The sequence below is a fragment of the Manacus vitellinus genome, unplaced genomic scaffold (genome assembly GCF_001715985.3).
Source record: "Manacus vitellinus isolate BGI_N305 unplaced genomic scaffold, ASM171598v3 scaffold_55_pilon, whole genome shotgun sequence".
Taxonomy (NCBI): Eukaryota; Metazoa; Chordata; class Aves; order Passeriformes; family Pipridae; genus Manacus; species Manacus vitellinus.
Window position 1 is genome coordinate 111,166 of NW_021940651.1, and position 23,204 is coordinate 134,369.

Below are 23,204 nucleotides of genomic sequence, written 5' to 3' on the forward strand. Positions count from 1 at the left end.
GGCCTAATCTATCACTCAACTTATGCTGGCCCTAAGAGTAGAGCCAAGCAATTACACTATAAACTAATTCAAAACAATAAAAAAAATCCTATCATACAAAATAAACCCCCAAAAAACAAAGACACCACAACCCTTCCTCTTTCATAGGTCAGTTTTATGACATAATGCAGAGTTGAAAAAGTACAAGAGTACATACAAGGAAAGGGAGAAAAAAGCAAAACTGGATGGAGCAGACAAAACACGATACAGAGGAAAACAGGAAGAAGAAGAAACCAAAACCACTGAATTAATTAAAACTGTGTGCTGGTTTAGAAGTAAACCTGTGCGAAAAATGAACCCAACTCAAGAGAGATTACAAGTCAGAGTTACAATTTACTAAAAAAGATTACAGCACCAAAGATCTATGAAGGAAGTCCGGACATTAAAATTTAACTTAATATAGAGAAAATTTCATTTACTACCTTTGTAAGATCTTTTTCAAATACTCTTAAAGCCTTGCATAGTTCCAGCTGGCAGGGAGAACTTAGAGTCTTAGAAGAAGTTTAAGTTTGCCATGAAGCTTATTATCAGGAACATTTTATTGAAGGTTAAGCTAGGTGTTTCTTTGATGTAGAACCTAACAGTGCAAAATGAATTTCAAGTGTATTAAACTAAAAAAGTGAAAAGAACTCACTCTGTGAAGTGCTATGCACACCACAGCTAAACCCTAAAAAAAGGTTTGCAAAGCACTCCCCTTTCAAACAGCTGCTTGCCTGTTCCTCAGGTCTGCCAAGTCAGCTGTTTATATAAATGGTTACTATTTCAATAAACATGAGTAAATACTAAAGATTTATCATTAAACCCGTGTAAATTACCTTAATTCATTTTCACCAAAATGGGGCTAGCTAGTGCCACACTTACCACCATCATCCAATTAAACACTATCCCATAGAAAGGAGATTAACACAATGACATCCACAGTAAAAAAAAAAACCAAAAAACCCCAACCAAACAAAAAAAAAAACAACCAGAAAAAACCCCAAACAAACAACAGAATGGCCAAATTGAGCATATACGCTTGGGACTTGGCCGATCATTAAAAAATCCATATGCAAAGGCTCAAACCCAAAATATAAATGAATAACCAACATACCACTTCAGTAGAAAATAATTTGTTCTGGTGGTATAAAGGGGATCAACATATAAATGCAAGCTGGTTACAGGCAGCAGTAGGCTGAAGAATTGCTGTATCTCTCTAGACTAATTTTTTAAATTTGAACACCAACGTCAGAAATTCCTTACAAGTGCAAAAGAGATGTCAAATAATTTGAAAGCCTGTGATGGTTTTGGCTTGGATGGAGTTAATTTTCTTCCCAGTAGCTAGTATGGGGCTATGTTTTGGATTTCTACTGATAATGGTGTTTTAAATGAAGAGATGTTTTCATTATTGCTGAGCAGTACTTACACAGCATCACAGTCTTTTCTGCCTCTCACACCACCCCCCTGAGGAGGCTGGGGGTGCACAAGAACCTAGAAGACACAGACAGTTGACCTCAACTGGCCAAGGGAATATTCCACACCACATGGTGCCATGCTCAGCATATAAGCCTGGGTCAAAAGAAGGGAGGGAAGATGTTCAGAGGAATGGCATTTGTCTTCCCAAGTCACTGTTATGTGTGATGGAGCTCTGCTTTCCTGGAGATGGCTGAACACCAGCCTGTCCATGGGAAGCAGTAAATGAATTCCTTATTTTTCTTTGCTTGCATGCGTAGCTTTGCTTTACCTATTAAACTGTCTTTACCTCAACTCACAACTTTTTCCACTTTTACCCTTCTATTTCTCTCTCCCATGCCACCATTGGGGAGTAAGCAAGCACCTGTGTGGGGCTTGTTTGCTAGCTGAGGCTAAACCACCACAGAGCCATAACCAGCAGGTTCGCAAAAACTAAGGTAACATGGCTTTGATTCCAACTGAAAATATGTAGGATGTGTACAACTGATTACATCATTTTAGATAGTGCTTGGAGACAAAGACCTCAAAAATTATGATCTAACACTGCAAAATTGAAAACTATGTCAAATTAGACCACCCCACAAACAACACATTTCTTGCCTGAAACTGGCTGTCATCCTAATCTCTATCTTAACCAGGATATGAGGTTTAATATCCTTTCCAAAAGCATCTATGTGATGCTGAGAGCTCTAGACATTCTCATTACCCATATCACGATTAGTTCTCTTCTGAATCTTATTATTTGCATCAATTTCTTGCAGGGAGATGCCCTGCCTAGCAGAATGTACATGATACATTCTGAATTTGCCACCTTCTGATTTAATTGAAGGTCTCATTTCCTAATCAGGGAACCCAGCGGAGCCTGGGAAGAGGGCAGGGAGAGAAACTCCCTTATTTTCAATGCTTTCTTGATAAAACTATTCGTTTAACAAAGTATTAAAGGATCAAAAGTTTTTCCTGTGACTTTTAATCCAATTCTTTCTCCTCAGCCACAGGAGTCTGATGATTACTAAGTTTTAAAGAGAAAACAGATTCTCAAGTAATTTAATTCCCTTTGATCTAATTCATTTGCTACTTCATATTACATTAAGAGTAATGTAACCACCTAAGCAGCACTCAGAAGAGTACAACTGGCACCACCAAAAGATTATGTGACTACACATCACTCTCAGAGCTGCTCATTCTACAGGGGACTATTGTTCACAGAGCCTAGCATACAGCATAACACAATGCATACAGAAGGCAGACAGGAGGGAAGCTGAAGTTTAGACCACTACCAACTGTTACAATGGCTTGCTTTCAACACCTCCTGTACTCTGCACATTTCATCTGCACGGCAGAGGGAGCAAATACAAGCATCCTCATGCAAATCAATGAGAACAATATTCCTCTGATGCCATGTATGAGGAGAAGAGGGAATGATGTTTGTTTGATCATGGCAGCATCACATCAGATAGCTGAAGTATAGATACATACATAGTGTGTGGTTTCTGAAAACTCAGACAATACTGCAATTCAAATTCTGTTACAGACACTGCATAAATAATTCTGATCTAAAGAGCAAGGGGATAGCTATAAACATCTAAATGTCACATACTCTGATTGTTGATGTAATAGCCACAAAGATAACAAATAAAGCAAGAATCCAATGACTCAAATGCAGGTTCCCCAAGACTCAAATTCAAGTCTCACCAATGAAAAGGGTTCATAACAAGGATTCATCCAGATGAGCTCTTTCAGAGGCTAAAGTTCTGCAGATACAGAGGTTTGCTCAACTGGAAGACAAAGGGTGGTGCTGGACTTTAAATGAGACACATATTGCAAAGGGTTTTCCAGAACAGATGGAATTAAATAAATACTAGAGGAAAGAGCAACATCAAGACCACCACCGCAAGACTCAGATACAACACCAGACTCAGTGCACTGCCAATAACAAAGGGACTCATCCCTACTATCAATAAAGTCACATAGACTTGAAAGGCATGTGAACAGTCTTCCCAAAAGAATTTGTCATACCATCAGACTGTGAGGTAAAAAGTCTTGATGCTGACATGAAACATTAGACCCAGAAGGGTCAGGGGCAGGCATGGTGGTGTGGTGTTGAAAAGCTAAAACAAAAACAGCTTTTAGGGTATCAGTGACACAATGGCAGTTCTGGTTCAAACCTTATCATCTTATGGTAGTATATGGGAGCAGGGGAAAATGGCACACAGCAAATCCACAATCCAAGTAAATTACTGTTTGCAAGAAAAAGTTCTCAGATCATCTAAACTTAAGGGAGAATCATGAAATATACTTCTGGTCCTGATGGTAACATCTATCCTTGAGCATTCTCTTGAGGAAAAACTCTGCCCAGATACAGATCATGATCCAGACTTATAATTTGCATTCAAATGATAACACTCTACATATCTTAACTCCACCACTCTCATATAGCAAGAGGGAACCAAGTTTCTACCTGCTTTTTGATTCAGCAGATGGAGGTTGCCTCATAAATACCTGAGATTCCCATATGTGGGGGAATGTCCAAAACTGGGTAACATCGATATTGAAAGTGCATTCCTCTCCAGGTCACTATCACAAGTCAGTATCAAAAACACCCATCATCTTGATCTGCACCCCTACTGTTTCCTTACCTCCAGGACTGGATGATCTCAGCATAGTTTTACTCATGTGGAACATGAGCTGAATGATAACATTTTTAAATATGATACAACTGGTTACAAATTGGGACTCAATTTTCACAGCTTTTTGATATGACTACTAAGGACTAGGAATTCATAGTGCCCCCAAGTGGTACAATATTGCTACCACTCTTCAAAAGACTTCCCAGAAGACAATGCCAGAGACTAAGCCTCCGCTGTTGACTAGGAGAGAAAAGAAGAGAAGAACATCTGCTTCTTCCAAGCACTACAGGGAAGTTTGTCAGGCAGCAAACTGTAGTCAGGGCATTCTCAAAGTAGTTAAGAAGTCTGTTTATTTCTTACTGGACAAAATGTGTCTCCATGAACAATTTCCTCTCCTGAGACGGAGGCCTGGAGGTGGCCTCCAAGAGAATCAGTGTTCTGTTCAGCTACATCAAGTGTAGTCTGAAAGATGATCTGTGTTTCAGTTTTACCCTGCAAACCACAGCAAAGAGGATCTAGCATGAATCAAGAAAACTGCTATAGCACTGAAATGAAATATAATACAAATCATGTGCATAAATACATAAGACATAAATACAAATGAAATCTAATACTGAAAAGAACTCTAATATAACATTTTCACGCGTGGGAAAGAAGTATTAAAGAGTAAAAAAGTATTCTGTCACTCAACAAAATGTTGAAATATATTTGAAGCAGAACACATTAAATAAAAAGTTCGGACTAAAGTTCAAGTAAAGTTCTGAGCTTTAGCAAACCTTGGAAAAAGTGTCAGATAACCATCTATTTCTTGGAATGACTGAATTTTTTCATTGTGTACCAAGAGCAGAAAAAAATGCTTCTGACTATTAAAAATTTCTCAAAACAGAAATATGAACAGACACTATGGACCAACTTCCATACATGGAAATTGAAGCTGTATACACTAGGAACAACATATAATTTTTTTTTTACTAGCATGCATATTAATAGATTGAAAAAGATCATCTTATGCTGTTAATCTTAACAAAACTACCACACTGCTAAAAAAAATCTAAAGGAAAACATCCAAAACTGAAAACACAGGTGCTCTCCTTTGCCTCTCTTTACTGAATTATACTAAAATATGCTAGCAAAACCAAATTGAGTTACATATACTGATTAAAATCTCCATGAGGAATTCTGGTTAAACCATCTGGTATCTCAACAAATAGATAAATACAAATAGTGCCCTTTTATCCTCAACAGTTTACAAGCCAAAGAAAGGAAAAAGAAACACAGGAAACAAGTGAGTGGTCCTTCAGTTTAACCAATTCGCACTGATCTCAAATTAAGATACACAAACACTATTACATGAAAAGCAGCACCTAAAACATCTAGTGGACAACTGGACACATGTTTAAAATTACTTCTATTCAGTATTATTTCTCTACTTTAATGAAAGTTCTTGAAACCAAGTCAGACAGCTAGTTCAGTTCCTAAAATATGATAGATATGGTGCTACAACTACTGTGGACCTCCTGTTCACGCTGTCATATGAACTCACTTTAGACGTACAAACACAACCTCCATTCCTTTCAAGCTTCAGCTGATCCAAAAAGCTCTTTAGGTTCTAAATCTCTAAGTATATCCTGTAGTCAAAAAATACACAAATAAAGCCTTTGGAAATTTTCTCTAAATCATTTCAATATTCATATGATAAACATTTACTTACATGTTACAAAGATGTGGACAGTCCAAACACTGTCGCTTCTTTCCACAAAGTTCCCCACAGCTATGTGGGATTTCATTTCTATTCCATTCAGGATTGTGCACCTTACCTAAACCATGCCAAAGACAAAAAGATATTTATTGCTTTGAATACAAGACTGATTTTTTTAAAAATACCATACCAAAAAGAAAAAGCTATATTTTCAACACTGGCACTAGTCTTCTTTGAACAATAAAATTACACAGATGTTTATGTTTTTCTGTACTTTCAGTGCTAATATATATTCAACTTCTTTAAAAGAATATACCTTTGGAATATCAAGCTCCAGAAGATTCTTTCCTTCTGTACTGAGTCAGTGGACGCATAGGTAGCTGGTACTTTACATTAAATTAAACTGATAAAGTACATAAAAATTAAAAGCCTCCTTTAGTTGATCAGGCTGCGAGGTAGCTAAGAAAATTAAAGGGTGAAATTCACTTGCTGCCTCAACACAGCAGGAAAAAAAAAAAAAAGGAAAGAAATTCCCAGAAAATAAGATCTAGCTGGTATGGTGATGGGGAACAGAGAATTAAACAGGGGAATAAGGAATTAAATGACTGGGCAAATTATAAAAGTCACTTCTCTAAAAAGAAGCAGATTCTACATTAATCTAAACATTAAAGGTTGATGAAGTTTGATGAATGCAGCAGGAAGTCTTAAACAAGAAGTACATTAGCTTCGAGTATTCTGTATTTAAGATAAGCACTAAAACATATTTTAATTAATCTGACATACTGCTATCAAATCTCATAGTTCTAAGCACACGAGATGACTATCAAGGTTAAGGTTAATTGCAATGGTTAACACTCTCTTGGCTTTCTTCAAGAAAGGAATTAAATTACCAGTGAAGCAACCAAGCCAATGTTATAAATTTGAGTTGTGACAATTTAAAGCAGCAACAAAAATTTCTGGTGATATAGTTACATAATTTTAACTCTTTTAGTACATCTTTGTATATTCCACAAGTAGTAAGTTTGGAAAATACAAATAAATGCTATAAATAGCTTTCGTTCACCTGAGTTTCAACTAAACTAACTGAAAATTCAGGAAAATCCCAAAAATCAGAAGCTTCAGAAGAAAAATAAGCTAGGAATTTCCTCATAGAAGGGAGGGGAAAAAATAAAAAACCCACACTTAACCACACAGCACATAGTCAGTATTTTGCATCAAATAGAAGATAGCTTTGCACATGTCCAAATTATGTATCATTAATGTAACACTATCTAGAGAAGATCAAACACTTGCATTACAACACTGTGCTCTGCAAATAATAGTACTCCGGACAACTTAAAGTCCTTATTGTAGATCTCCTAAAACTATGAAATGGTCTTTAAGCTCAGGTACAATTTCTTCCCTATTTAACAGGCAGAAAAAGTCTAATTTTCATTTGGTCAAAACATTCATTCATGGTCAATTCATTCTAACAGAATTATAATCCCTATACTCATAAGATATTTAAAACCTGTGTCTTAGCTGCACTGCACAGTTCCTAGCCAATTCACTGACACATTTAGATAAAAAGAACTAGAGATAAAATTGTTTCCTATTTCAGTTTCTTTAGGGCAAGTTTACTGACACCAAGTTCCGGTCTCAACTTCAGAACATCCTATTTTATAGAAAGAGAGGTGAAACTTTCCAGTCACTCTGACCTAAGGAAACCTACGTGAAATCAATATAGATTTCAGAAATGTAAATCCCAAACAAAACTTATCCACACATGTACAATTAAGTTACATAATTCATTTCTCCTTCTTTGTAATATATTTATGGGCTGGTGAGTGCTATACTCATGTCATTTACCTTTTTTATTAAACATATTGTAATGGGTTTGTTACTCCCTTTGAGAAGGAAATGGAAATAGGATAGGTCATTTGATGTGTATTTTACCAATAAGATATTCCATACTATGTTACGTTAGCTCAGATATAAAAGACGGGAAGGAAGTAAAGGGCTCTCTCTTCTCTTCCTGGTAGCTGTATGGTGGTGGACGGGCTGCTTCTTTGGAGGAGGAAAACATCTTTCGTGGGGAAGTAGTCTTTATTGTTAATTTTCCCTGTGTGTATAGTGCTTATAGTTCTTTTTTTTTTTCCCCTCTCTGTGTAAATATAAAACTGCCTTTCTTGGTAAATCCCGGGTTTTTACGTTTTTTTCATCTCCCCTTTTCCCTCTGGCTGGGGCGGGGGGAGATCTGCACAGCCTTGGTGGACATCTGGTGTTCAGCCAAAGTAAACTATCCCAGGACATATATATACACGTGAAGATCTGAAAAGTCTGAATATTTTTTCCTATTTAACCTGTATGTGTTCCTGAACAACAGAAATGACAAAACTGCTAAATCAATTTAAAGGTTTAGGTAGTTGTATGTTTGGTGCATCTCGCAAAAAAAAAAAAAGACACAACACATGCAGATTATTTCATTCCTTCTACCGAAGGAAACTTTCAAGATAGTAGTCCAAATCTATCATCATTCCATAAAAATCACTATTTTTACATAATGATATGAAAATATTTATCGCTTCTGACTTAGTATTTCTTTACTTTTCAGGCATCATATGTGTGATTCGTTGTGCACCCACCTGCCAGTGTCAATTTTTTTTTTAAGTTAAATTTCAGGCATGTAAGCAAACAAGCACCAACACTGAAATTCATACTAAAAAAAAAATCAAAATGACAAAACTGTTTTTCTTTATAAGCAAGCAAGAAACTCACCACAGAAACAAGTGTAAGTCTTAGGAACTTGCATAGAAGCATTCTGACAAGCTGGACATCTCCAACCACTATTGCCATCTGTAGATCAAAAAATAAAAGATAAAAAAACCTTGAAAGAGTTAATCTGTAAACCTAGAATAAGTGCTTTTGCCTTGTTTCTTACCACAGGTGTAAACAAACTATTTTTTTCCATTTACTCAGAAGTGGTGAAAAAGCAGGTTAATAAAAATGCATTTTATACAGTATCAACATCTATACAGCAGTGCTACTACATTTGACCAGGCTTCAATTCTTTATTGAAGCAAACTCAAATTTTAAAATTCCACTTTTTCTTGTATCATATGCCCTGCTACAAGATATACTGCTAGAAGATAAGACAGTCGTCACCACATTTAAAGATGTGAGAAACAAAGTGTTAAAAGAGGGAAATGGGTGAGAAAAATGTAATTCTCTAGTCTAAAGCACCACCTATATTTTCCTTTTCTTTATCCTCTCATGAGTTTAAGTGTCCTGTAGAAGACCAGTTTAGTGTTGCTTCATGTCCACAATAAATCAGTGTTACATAAACCAGAATAATCTACTTTGTTCATTTAAAGTTGCTAATACCCAGACATTGACTAGGACATTATTCTTCAAGCTGGTATTTTAAATAGTAATTTTCTTGCTTCTGCGTTCCAGAAGGGTGCTGGTTAGCAGTAAAGGAAAAACTTCAGTGTAAGGAAAGTGACATTAATGAAGATGTTTCCCAAATTCAGTACACATCTGGCTACGAAGAATATGAATGTGAGAGCACTACTGAACACAACGGGGGACGGAGAGGAGAGATATATGCTTTTATATCTATATATAGATATTAAAAAAAATTAAATAAACTGATTAGTACTTTTTGTCTCTCTTACCTAATCAATTCAATGCTGGTAAATTAATAAAGCTGTGATTTTAGAACTGTTCTTCACAATTAAGAAATCTTACCAAGATTCATGATATTTTCATGTTACAAAAGCAGAAGGGACTGCAAACAGGAAACTGTCTGATAAGACAATTGCACTACAACAATGTACACACACACCTAGGTTCCCTGAAATTGGGTTGAAGACTTCTTACGTTAACCATCATAATCCACAGCAATAATGATTTTCACAAACTGAAAATGATCCAAATTATAGGTTCTAGAAATCTAAAGCATGAAATCTAAGGCAATCTAGAAATCTAAGGTATATATTTCATGCCTATTCTTACCACTCATTATCCTGACTCATATCATTGTGCCACTAAGATTGCTGCAGTGATCTGCACAATTAAGGGTTGAGCAGCTGTAGGACAGTGGCACAAGGCATATATTCTAATATTCATGCTCAAGAGCAATCTGCATTTCCTAAGATTTTTTTTTTCTTTTGACTGCTACAAAAAGAAGCATCTCAGAAGAAGTAACTCAGAGAATAGTGTTAAAAGCTACAGGTAAAAACCAACTGACTGAAATATGTATCTGCTGACAAAACTGTTAGCACCTTATGTGGCTCCTCCTAAAGCTAGTATACTAAACCCTAAGGGATTATTTTGTACAGTATACTTAACAACTCCATTAACAATTTCTTTCATTATTATTCCATGTTATGTTTTCCAAAAGCTGTGAAGGTAAGTCTACCCTGAAAGCTTTGGGAGGCCAGCAGGCGGCCTCTCCTATCAGCAACTGCCCAGGAACAGGATGCCTAGTCCTCTAAAAGCAACAGTTTCTCTAGAGTATAGTGAAGGTCCCCATAAAATAGGAACCTTTCACCAAGCAAAACAGCCTTTCAAGATATATTTTGTTCTTCTTCATCACTGATTATCCTTTGCTCTTTTAAGATGTTAATAACATTCATGTGGGTCCACCCACAAGGAACATACAAGGTTGCTTTCCTCCAAAATTAGAATGAATAAAAGTTTTCTTCAGGATTCAGATGCAATTACAGTAGTATAGAATGACACTTGACAGCCACATTTGTAAGGAGTGGTCCTATAAACACTCCTTACAAATCCTGATTACTGAAGAAAGTGAGAAGGAGGATGACCCTACAGAAAGAATATTCCATTTTCTTGACTATTCTCATAAACAGAAGCAAAGTAGGCAGAATTCCAACCAAAGACAGCAAAGGGCAATTGTCTAAGCAAAATCACACACCTCATTCCATTTTACTAGAGATTGTTTTAGTATTTGCTATCCTCTCCCTCCTTCTGGGATAAAAAGATTCCTTACTTATAATTTTTTACTTACTTATTACTTATTTATTAATTACTAATTCAGAAGCCATGTTAGAGGCCAGCATTGGATTGGTACAGATCACTAGCCCACCTGGAAGTGGAGGCCATGGTCAGAATAGAAAGACACAGTTGTAATAACTCAAATACATCCGATCCTTCCAGACAAAATAAAAGTATCAGTTAAATTACCTTTACTGCAAAGAAGGGACAAAATGACTTAAACTTTTGTTCCATCAATGTAAGTGCACCATTGAAGCATCAGTTTTTTAAAAAAGTTGAAAAAGGAAGGGGGCAAGTGACAACCATTTCCCCTTTATAAAGTTCTTGTGTGCAGTGCAGATATTTTTGTCAGATTGACCTTAGCTGTGTGATATCTAAAGGTCACATTCCTTCAAGACATAATTCAAAATGTGAGATGCTTGTTTCCTCATAGGAAAGAATCTTTCCACATGATGGCAAAGTGATGCTGAGTGCTGCTGACAACCTACACTGCAGAAATACTAAATGTTGGATGTCAACTGGTTGAGGTTCAGATGCAGATTGAGATCTGCATGAGAGTCCAAGACAAGAGGCTACAAACTGCCAACAAAGGGCACAAAGATGGGTGACACCAGCCAGGTGAAGAGACACTGAGACACAGCAGGAGCTGTGAACGGCCAACCTTTTAGATAACAAAGGGCACAGAGACCAGTGGCCTGAGCCAGAGAGCCAGGTGGGTGGGCACTGGGAGAGATAGCAGGAGTGGAGGATTCTGGAGTAAGAGTGAGCTTTGTGCACCCTTGGACTCTGAGGGATAAAAGTCCAGGAGTCTTTTGTTCGGGGTCCCTCCACAGAGGCACCAGCTTTAGCTGTTTCTGTATTACTGAACTGTGAATAAATTGTTTACGTGACTAGACATCTGAGACTCTGCTATGGGAAACCTGGGGTCAAACTGGTAAAGAAACCTGGTCTAACTGTGTGAGCTTGGTGTGCAGGGAGTAAAGCCGGGCACCTGTTGGTTCACTGCAGCCGCCTGCTGTGAAGGGGCTTCGGTCCCAGCAGTTAAAGTGTCTGGTGTTGAGAGTGTGACTGCCAGAGAGCCTTGTAAATGCTCAGACTGTGAGGTTTCCTTAACACAAATCACAAGTCTAATGTTAGCAGACCGAGAAGAAAGTAATGCCCTGTGACTCCCCATAGATAATCAGGAGACTCTTTCACTTGCCTTGGTCAAACCAGATGCCATTTTTCAGATGACTGTCAAGACAATAGAAGGCAAAGAAGTCTCAGAGGAAAGACATCTTCAGTAAAAGAGAGTCCCTAAGAAGAAAGATACTGTAGAGTGCAAGAAGACTGTTACTCCTTGTTCTTCAAGGAGTTTCTAGAATCTAGACATCTAGAACTAAAAATAGTTCCTTGCACTTCTTGTCATCCAAGGATGTAGAGCCTTGGATGTGTGTGGACATCTTTTACTTCATTGACACTGTGCAGCAGGATGCTCTGCCCTGGAATGTGATCAAGTAACTCTTAACACTTTGCAAGGCTATCAGTGGTGGGCTGAGAGGGGGCTCATGTGCTGGTTTTGGTGTTGAATTATGCTAAAACCAGTTGTCACATCAGCCCCAAACTAACATCTTGATAGTGAGGTAAGGATTTGGCAGATAAGCTGCTAAGCTGACCTGGAGACATGACTGGCTGTCAATCATTTTATAATATAAAGTCCAGTTCCATGTTCATATAGTAGATTTCTTCTAACGTACTCTTCTTGGAATGTGTGTGGAGTTTTCTCCCTTGAAGTGGGGATACCTCTCAAGTATAGTCCTGGAGGTTGAGTGAAAGAGATTTTTGCCCAGGACAATTGGTATGGGTGAGTTACATCAAATCTTGACTTAATAGTTGTTTCTGGGTTTTTTTGCTAGTTTTAATATAATTGCTTTGATATAGTGCACTATACTATATATTATACTAAACATTCTAGCTTTTATGCACTGTAGTAAATAACTCTGATTAAGATCCTTTGTCTAGCCATTTGTCATAATAAATAATACATTTTATATAAATATATCCAGTTTGCCATCTTTAACCCTGCAGGACAAAGTTGTACTTAAAACGACTGACAAAGCCTGATGTTAAGACTGGATCCAGCTCCCTGGAGGTGCCTCTCTGAGAAGGACTTTAGAAAGCAAGGGGGTCCTTTCTGCACCTCGTGACTCAATAGGAGCTTCTCTAATAAACTTTGAAGCTCCCACTGCTACCCGCAACACACAATGATCTAGAATAGTTCACTTTCCTCTTCAACTGGACCCACCTTTGCATTGGTGCCAACCTGATGGCCTGCTGCAGACCTGAAATTTTTATGCTGGTTTCTCTCCCGCACTGTACAATGCCACCACAGTACAGCTGCAAAACTCTGAAAAGTTTACTCAGAACCTTTGCTCAGACACTTTGCCAGGCACATGCAGACACATGCACACTCAACCCCCCTTCGATGCCACCAGACTTCCAGAATCTTCCAGAAAGATGCCCACAGATCTTCTGTGCACGCCCAGAACCTCTCCTGGAGAGGTATTGGGGTACTTATTGGAAGAATCAGGATTATAAATCCCCCAATTTTTGATGTGTATGCAGGCCCCCTCCTCTGATGGACCAGGACTATGTATTGCAACCTTGATCACCCACACGTCACTGGAGCCACGGATGGTGATATCTATCTCTTTTCCTATCTCTCTCTATTTTTCTCTTTCCAATTTTCCTCTCTTAGGAATGGCTATATACCCCTTTTCGAATCTGTTACCTTTTTTTCCAGTTATGTTTCAAAGCAGTAGCTCTAATAAAATTCATTGTTTTATCAGTTATTTAGCATAATTTCTCTTTAATCCACCCCAACAGATTCTTTTAACAATGAACCTAACTGCCCTGCCTCAGAGGCGGGTACAATATTGGTTACCCTAAACCAGTATTTTTAAGTAGTTTTCCAACACAAGAAACACATGAACATGGCTACTAGATATATTTGAGAGAAAAATTATTTATATGTATAATATATATCTGAGAATATATATTATATATAATAGGTAAATATAATATAAATTTGAGAAAATACCAACCTTCCGCTTGTGAAGCTGGTGATCGTGCCCACTTCTTAATGCAATTCAGGTGGAATACATGATAACAATTCTGACAGCTCCACACTGGGGCTACTATTCGGACCACCTCACAGCACACCATGCATTCATACTTTTCTGTGGTCAGCTGTTCAATCAATGACCCTGCAAATGAAATATATTATTTGTGCATAAAACATCAGCTAGCTGAAAAACAAAATTCAAATTAAATTCCAATATTTCTTTTAAATCATAACAAAACTTCTTTTACCTGTGTGGCTGTAAATAAGATATTGGTTTACTCCTGGAAGATTTCAGTTTGATACTTTGTATATATTTCTTTAGTTTCAGAGCAGAAAGGGAATGAGATTCCCATAAAAGTGGCAACAAAAATTCCTGTTGATGAATGGCACTCATTCTGATCTTACAAATTACAAATAGTCTTAAGAGTGGCAGAAGCTTGAGATAGCTTGAGATTTAACTCATCACTTTATATGGGAACTTTATCTTCACATAAAGTTTAAACCAATAAGATGAAAGTTCTTAGCTACAGAAATTTCAGCCAAAATTAAACTTAATTCCTATCCTTGAGTATTCCTGGGGGACCACACAACACATATCAACAGTGGAGTGCCTGAATTATGGGAAAAAGCTCTTTGTAAACTGACTGTTTTAGGAGTGGAATTACTGGGAAACAACAGTAGAAGTACAGGGTCTTTTGAGCCATATGAAAGAATGCAAAAAAGTACTTTGAAAATAAAGAAAGAACTCCACATGAAAGTCAAAACCACCTGAAAAGTTAGATGTGTAACCATAACAAAAGCACAACAGAGCTTCATTTCTGCCATCTTAGTTCTCCCATCAAGGTAAGGCTACCAAGTCCACCTTAAAAATGTCCACTGAATTTTAAAATATTTTAAATACAAGTGTAAAATAAAAACGTAACATTTTTAGAGTGTGACAATACAAAGAAAGTTTGAATTCATAAGGAAGGAAAAAAAAAATCAAAATAACAAAAGAAAATTACTATTAATTCAAAATGTGCTTGTACCACACATGACTGCAAGCAATCCCATGGCTGCCTGGAAACTTGCAAGTGTTAACACTGTTTGCTCTCCTTAATAGGATTTTCAAGCTTCTTTTCTAGCCCTCCTGCATCAAGCACCACAAGATCTAAAATTAACAGTCATTTCTCCTTCTGTTCTCCCATAATTACTATCTGCTGTAAAAGAAGCATCCTCACCTGAAATGCACTTCTTTTCTCCAGAAGTGTAAAGCTATACGATACTCAGAAACTGTAGCTATACCATAAACAGTTCTTCCATCAATGCTGCCTCCGTATGATCCTAAACATCCACTGGTCAGATTTTGTGACCAATACATCTGTTCTAGAGCAAGCAGCAGTCACAAGTATTGAGGCCATGTTGCTGAGAACACAGCTGCGATGGGCAGGGCACGTCTCCAGGATGCAGGACCACCGCCTCCCTAAGATCCTGCTTTATGGTGAACTTGCCACTGGCTGCCGCATGAGAGGAGCCCCAAAGAAAAGATACAAGGACTCCCTGAAACAACATCTCAGCCTTGGCCATATTGATCACCGTAACTGGTCTACTCTGGCCTCCAATCGGGAGGCCTGGAGACAAACACAGCTGTCTCCTTTGAGAACACACGCAGGATCACTCTCGAGGAGAAAAGGCAACGCAGAAAGAACCGTGTCTTGCAGAATACACCATCTAAGGAGTCTTTCTGCTGTGCCTTTTGCAATCAGATATGTCTGTCATGTATTGGCCTCATAAGCCACCAGCGTGCCTGTATCAAATGTGGATAGAGCCTTCCCAAATCTTCGTTCGCGAAGCCTAGCCATGATGGACCATAAACAGTTAAAAAAACACAAACTCAGTCCTCTGAAAATAGTGGCAGACACTGTTTCCAAAATAGCTTGCAAATAAAGCATGTAAACAAAGACTGCCATTTTGGAGGGAGAAGTTCCTTAAGTTGCCTGTAAAAGATTACTACTTCTCTTCCTGCTTTTTGTACACAATGTTTTTCACTTAATAATAATGCTGGGAGAAAGATTGAGTTTTTTTAAAGAAACCAGGAGCACAAAAGTTATTGCATTTAGGTTACAAAGGATTAAGGAAGATCCTGATCCTTGAGCTTCTCCTAATGGAACAGAATTTCTGACTAGAGCTAAGCTTCCCAATTATGCTACTATTTTTTCATGTCTGAAATAGAAGAGATGCTGAGAAGCAAAATTTTCAATAGATTTGATACCACAGTTACAATAACAAGAACTACTCTATTCATCTCTATCATTCTGGGCTGCAGAGGATAAGGTTGAGATGCTTTGTAAAAAAAACAAACTAATATCATTCTTGGTGTTTCTCCTTATTGCCTCTGAACACCTAAGCCTCACAATTTAAGTGTACACTTATGTAAAACTGAAAGAAAAAGCTACCTAGGTTTCTCTTGAAACAGAAACATTATTTAGTGTTTCTAATAGCACTGAAGAGATTCAGCTGATTTCCATTTAATGTTTTCAGTCACTAGTGGTATGAGTCGGCAGAAAATTCGCTCTGACATTCAAAACCCGTGAGTCTGCTTTACACTGTGAACAAACACTATGTTTCTGTTCTCAAACTTCCAAAAATAGTGTCCAGAGATCGCCTCTATTTCTAATCACCTTTCAATACTACCATTGTAGGAAAAAACCACAAAATTCAGTTAGAAGCAGAACACAGTTTCTCTGTCTGGCATTTTCCTATTTCTACATATAACATGAGAAAACTCATTCTGCAAAAATCAGTTTAGTATTGTCCTCCTCCAGTCCCATTGTTCAGAATGCTTAGAAGTTTACTCACACAACACACACGTTTTAACATGGTCCCTGACCAGGTCATCATTTGCAGTTCGATAGTGAAACAGAAAAAAACTTTAAACAAAATCTGTCCTTCCCTAGTAAACTTATAGAACACGTCACTCAGAAATCATGCATCTACATTTAATTCTACCTTCTGAAACCAATACCAATGTAATGTGAAATAATAAGCCTCTTCAGCTACTCAAGGCAGTACTTGAAGAGTTTAAATTATTCATGATTGTATCTTTAATGCAGGAGTACAGAACAGTCTGGAAAGCTTACCGGTATGAGTTTCTTTGTTTTTTGGTACATCACTTTGCTTTTTCCAGTACTGGGTCCAGCTAAAATGAAGTGCAGGTGCCTGATCCCCCTTTAGCAGGAACTTTCTTCCACTGAGTCTGAGAGACTCAGACAATTGATGCCTGACTTCCTTGGTCAAGTTTTCATCATTTTTGTGGACAGGGAGTTCTTTCTTCCTTTCATTTTTATCTTTTGGAGTATATGCAAGAGAAGACTTCTTACCTACTTTTGTATTCTTACTACGGTGAGAATCATGTCTTTTCTGACACTCCTTTTCTACTGAGGGTTTATTCCACACAGGCTTCCGGGGATATCTTTTGTTTAGATAATTGTGGCCTTTCTGCTCATCCCCACTACCAACAGGTGCATCACAGAATGCCTTTCCAACAGAAGATTCTGAAGAGTCAGACTGTATCAAATCCAAAGACGGAACATTTTCAAGCAGCTCTACTTTCTGTTTAGAGCTCACTCTCTTTTCACGGTCATGTACTTGCTTTCCCTTCTCCCTGAAACCTCTTCCAGATGCATGCATCAGATGCGTTTTCTTTGGCTTTGCTCCTCTGCTATCTGCATTAGGTACCTCCCTGTCACTCTCTGAGGAGAGAAAATCATTGTATCCTCTAGGAGGCGCTCTTCTACTAGGTACTATTGCAACACCTGAAATTTCTGGACCTGCAGCAGCATCAGCAGTACTTTGCCTTATCTTATTTCTAGTACATGTGCTATCATTTCTTGATCTGTGCAATCTCTGGCTTAGCAAGTTGCGATTCTTCAAACTTTTACTGGTACTAAAATACTGGTGGAAGTCTTCAGAATTCCCATATTGACTTTCTGGATTACAAAAGCCATGGTGCTTTGTGGAAGAGGTTTCATGGTCTGTACCTCTTTCAGAAGACAGACTAGGAAATGATAAATTACTTCTATTCTGATTACTGTTAGACTCTTTCCTATCTTTATTTACCCAATTTATATCTGTAGGTTGTCTTTCTCCAGGAATGGAATCAGCAGCATCAGGATTGAAATTCAATGTACCTAAAAATTAAAAAATAAAAGCAAATATGTAAAACTATGAAATAGTAAATACTTCTTTTCAGCAAAATTACTACACATGCAAAGGTACAGAAGTTCAATCAATCCCACATTTCACACAACAACTGCAAACAAGTTTCCAGAAACTAGAACTGAATCATACAGTGCTTTGTAGAAGACTCCTCTTGTTATCTTTACAGAAGGACTGTGATGACCCAGTTAGGAATATAAAAATAAAAGATAAAGAAAAACGTTTGAAGCAGTACAAGACATGCAAGTGTGATAATTGATGTTTAATATCTGAAGTTTTTCCTAGCATGTTTACATACATACACGAACCTGAAGAAAAAGGGGTTCTTTAAATACAATTGTCTACATCTGAAATTTTAATATTATACAAAACTTTGAATATAAATTAAAAGTAGCAACAGTAAATGTTTGCATGAACTCTGATTATACTGTTCTACATACAGACATATTAAACAGTAAAGGGACTATCCAGGGCAGCTATGCAAAATTATTTTTCTGAGGCCATCAACATGAACCACGTTTCTACTTCAGAGGTCTTCCGTAATTTCTATGTCTCTAAATAAAAGAAAGAGGTGCACATAGGAAATCCTATGTTGCTCAATTTCCTGTAACAATGTGCCAGCAGTGCCTGCCTGCAACAGAAATTATGAGGTGAATATCAGGGACAGTTTAACAGTCTGTGGCATATTGGATAAGTCTTACACAGGAACGTAAAAAAGAGAAGAAATTTCTAAAACCTCATGGGGGTAGTACCGATTTTACATGTTGAGTAGGTTACCCCTCATGGTAGGGCAGGGTGCAGTTTATTCCTGGTTCATGAGAATTCAAAGAAATAAGTGCTTAGGCTATGACTTAGACCAAGAGACTCTCCAAAAAGCTAATGCTACCTAGGTCTCTCAAGTACTGTTACAGGTTTAAAATCGTCTCTTGTAATTTTACCATACCACCATTAGGGGGTACGTTCTGACAACAGCACCACGATCAATACAGAAGTGGAACGAAACAAACAATACTGATTAGTACCAGTTTTTCTGACTGGACAAGCACTCATTTTTTTAATTGACCCCTTTTTATCGAGATACTATTTTTGGCTGAATTTACGGGTGTCTCGAGTACTGTGTGCAGTTTTGGGCTCCACAATACAAGAAGGGTATAAAAATATTAGAATGTGCCTAAAGGAGGGCAACAAAGACAATGAAAGGACTAAAAGACATGAGAGGCAGCTGAAAATACTAGCCTTGTTGAGTTTGGAGGAGACTGAGGGGTGACCTCATTGCTGCCAACAGTTTTCTCATGAGGGAGAGCGGAGAGGGAGATGCTGATCTCTTCTCCCTAGTGGCCAGTGATAGGACATGATGGAACACCTTAAAGCTTCATCAAGGAAAGGTCAGACTGGATAGTAACAGGAAAAAATTCTTCAATTAAAGGGCAGTCAAGTACCAGAAAAAGCTTTTCAGGGAAGTGGTCCTGAGCCCAAGCTTTTTAGTGTTCAATAAGTGCTTGAATAATGTTCTTAGATATCTAGTTTAACTTTTAGGTCACTCTGTGTGATGTCAGGCACTGGACTCAATGACCCTTTCGAGTCCCTTCCAACTCAATATTCTAGGATTATATGTTCAGTTTATATACTATCTCTCAATTTGATTTGAGGACTGATGTCTTCAGTTTTAAGTAATTCAAATAACCAATTTTGTCACCTAAAGACAGATGACAATATAGTGTGTAAATAACAATGTATTTGTGTCAGCACTATGAATACCCAGACAAGAAATGGTCCAGTCCACTGAACATGAAGCATAAGTTACACGGAAGACACTCCCTGCAAATCTTACAATACCGGTATTAAACTGTACCAGAAAGAAAAAAAAAAAAAAAAGAGGAATGGTGCATTCACTTTCCTGTTCACCCTTACAGGCTTTAGAGAAACTCTGTGATATCTTCAGTTTAATGACGCATTGTACCATGTAAAACACTCAGCTGCCATTGTGAGGGCAAAAACCAAAAACTACATTCAACAGCAATTACACCAACTGATAAAAAAATCCATTAACAGCTCTTAAATACAATGCATTTGTCCCTTCTAGGTGCAGAGGGACAGAAACTAGAAAGGCATATCAATGCGAATACTTATTCTACAGTTGCCTTGTTCCTTATATTCTTCCTCTTTGTCGTTTTCCTTGTTCACTATTGGCAAAATGCACTGGATGGGCTGCACATCTGCAGTGTTTGAAAACTGTCATTCTACAACTCCCTGATCTACCCCAAAAGCAGAAACATTTTTTAGTTTTAAGCTCCTAAAATCATACACTCACTCTGTCCATGAAGTTGCAGGGCAAAAGCCAGTTTACACCCTAACACTGCACAAGTGCAATTCAAAACTTACCTATGAAATTGTTGTTGATAACACAGTACTGCCACAACACTAAATCAACTTCAGAACTTATGCCATGCAACAGTATCTGTTGCAATTATCTTAAGTATTATAAGGCAAGCATAGAAGTGGTGCATCATCCAGACTAATCTACTGCTTTTCAGTAAAGCAATTTTTAGCTCAGTATACCTATTTAAGACTTTTTATTCCAATATATATAAACCATACAAAAGATTTCACAATCAGAGCTGACCTGCAGCCTGACAGAAAGATAATCAGACAAGCAGACATTTGACTGTACCCACTTTACTGAAACTATCAATCTCTGCTCTCTGAACCATGTCCTAGGTCATTTCACCTGCCACAAGGCAGTTGAGGGTCCATTTTCATACCACCAAAAAATGACCTCAAGTAACTTTTCCGTCATGATAGCCAGGCTGCCAAGAACAGGGGATGCTGTTTAGGACATAAGCTAATGATAATCTTAATCTGAATTAACATCAGAGTGCTGCAAAAGTAGAGATTGATATTTTCTTCTTCACCCAGGACACAAAAATTCCAGGATTCTCCCTGACAGAAATCCAACAACTCTATAAACAATGAAATGAGTTAGCTCATCAGTGGACCTCAATGTGACATTTATTACCTGAGAAGTCTACCTAGACTAGAAGAAATTAAGAATGTGATGAAAAAACTAAATATTGTTAATTACTCTAGGCAACAGTGTTATTTCTGGATACATGCTCAAGACACAATTACATAAGGATTATGTGCCCATAATGCATGATAAACCATTAAATGCAAGGCTGGAATATAGATCTTGAAAGGTTTCCCTCCTTTTCCTCAGCAGCCGCAACCAATAAAATTAAAATTAATCTGAACTTGCATCATACAAGTACGCAGGGCAAAACAAATAAAAGAAAAAGCGTTTTCTTGCACTTGTGGCGCTAAATCCCCGTCCAGGTCGGCTCGGGTCCTTATGACGCTCTCCACTCGTGAGCCCTTGCCGAGATCACTCTAGACAGGTAGCACCTGCTCTAAGCAATAACCTCCTGCACGTCCAAGACCTCTACTTACAGATTCCTCGAAAAGCCGAGGTTTTACAGCAGCTTGTAGGGCTAAGACATTGTCACTGTCATTGCCCTATGCAGGCAGCCTGAAACCCGGCTTTCACGGGTACGGGTGTGGACAGAGAGCAGTAGATTCTCCCGAAACCAAGCGCCTCTTTAGATTTTCTCTGACATTACCATTCCTTTGTCACATACTAGAAGCTCGTACGTTCCTCCTCAGGCAAAATTCTCCCTAGCGCGTCCTGCGGCACAGGCGAACCCAGCCATTTTGAGCGCCACAGGCGCCGCCAACTTGCGGCGGGCGGGGGCGGGGCAGCGGCAACAGGTGGTGCCGCAACCCGCACCCCTCGACGAGCCAGCACTCGGCCACGACCGCCATGGCGCAGGCTTCTGCCCGGCAGTATCGCTGCGGAGTGATGGCCGCTCCTCCCCTTCACTGGGCTCACCCCGCCTGCAGGCCTGAGCCCCCCCGCCCCAGCCCGGCAGTCGCATTCACCTGCGCCGGGCCGCGCCTCCGCCATGCCAGCGCCAACCTCACTCCGCGGTCCGGCGTCCCCGCGGCCGCGCACGCGCACGGCTCGCGCCCGCGCCACCACCAAGGCCCGCCTCTGCGCGCGCAGCCGCACGGAGCCGAGCGCGAGCGCGAAGAGCAGAGGCGCACACGAGGCGGGAGGGACGGGGCGGGGCGGGGCGCGGGGGCAGCACCCGCTGGGGGGGCCCTGAGACCAGCCGGTGCCGAGCGGGGGGTGCTGCGTGTCCGGCCGACGGAAAGAGCTGGAAATCGGAAGCCTTCTGTGATACTGCAAAGGAGGAAGAAAGGAAAACTAACAGCGACAAAGAAATGCTAGCCCTGGCAATAAATTCATCATTTGTTTGGCAATCGGCTTGCCTGCTGCGTTTAGACCCCGGCTAAGCGGGCCAAGAGCAGGAGGGTGGGTTCAGGACAGCTAGTGTCGCTGTCTCAGTGCAAAGAGGTGCTTTCTGTAGCCACAAGATAGAAAGCAGGGATGTGTCATCAGGCTGTCTATTGCATCTTGCATGCAACTGCTTAAAGGAGGTGACAGAGACACACACGTGTCATCCCAAAAAGCCCACACAAGAATTCCCATACTCCAGCTGGTGCTGCAGACAAATCTTATGCTCCAGCTACAAATACTCCATAAGAATTGCATGATTCATCATACTGCGGGTTTCAGCACCAGTGTTTAACCATTGTATGATTCAAACCTCCCTGCAGAGGTTTGCAGTGCCATGGTTACAGTACATCTACTGAACATTTCGGAGTCCTTACAGAGCTGCTGATCTTTATAGACACTGCAGAGAAAGTTCACAGTTTTATAGCATCAGCAGCTCTGAAGAATGGCACCTCAGGAGCACTGCTGCATGCAGTCTGTCTGCATTTTGACCTCCACACTCTCCTGGTGAAAGTCTCCCTTCGAAGTTCCATTTGCTGCATAGCTCTATTGCTCCTAGTCGGCAAAGTTCACGACTTTAAAGCCCTTAAAGAACCAGTGGGCTTATTGCAGAAACACTAGCCATTGAAATGCACCCCAGACTCCTGACATTGCAGAGGAAGTTTGCAAACCAGTATAGCAACGCCCTTATGACGATGCTACATGTTTTGCCATGCATTTTGAGTGTGTTTGAAG

General features: G+C 39.1%; 1 protein-coding gene across 6 annotated transcripts in view; it reads right to left on the minus strand.

Annotated features, from left to right (window-relative positions):
• NFX1 (nuclear transcription factor, X-box binding 1) overlaps positions 1-22,127 on the minus strand; it is a 68,476-nt gene extending 46,349 nt beyond the window's left edge. For all 6 annotated transcript variants that reach the window (XR_003916165.1, XM_029963209.1, XM_029963206.1 and 3 more), the window contains exons 1-5: positions 22,052-22,127; positions 17,038-18,087; positions 13,899-14,060; positions 8,575-8,652; positions 5,830-5,935 (exon numbers count right to left, since the gene is read on the minus strand). Coding sequence is in view for 5 of the 6 variants with exons in the window: in XM_029963209.1 (XP_029819069.1) it covers positions 5,830-5,935; positions 8,575-8,652; positions 13,899-14,060; positions 17,038-18,087; positions 22,052-22,076 (1,421 nt within the window). In the remaining variant the exon portion in view is untranslated. The remainder of the gene's footprint in view (positions 1-5,829; positions 5,936-8,574; positions 8,653-13,898; positions 14,061-17,037; positions 18,088-22,051) is intronic.
• Between the last annotated feature and the right edge of the window lie 1,077 nt (positions 22,128-23,204).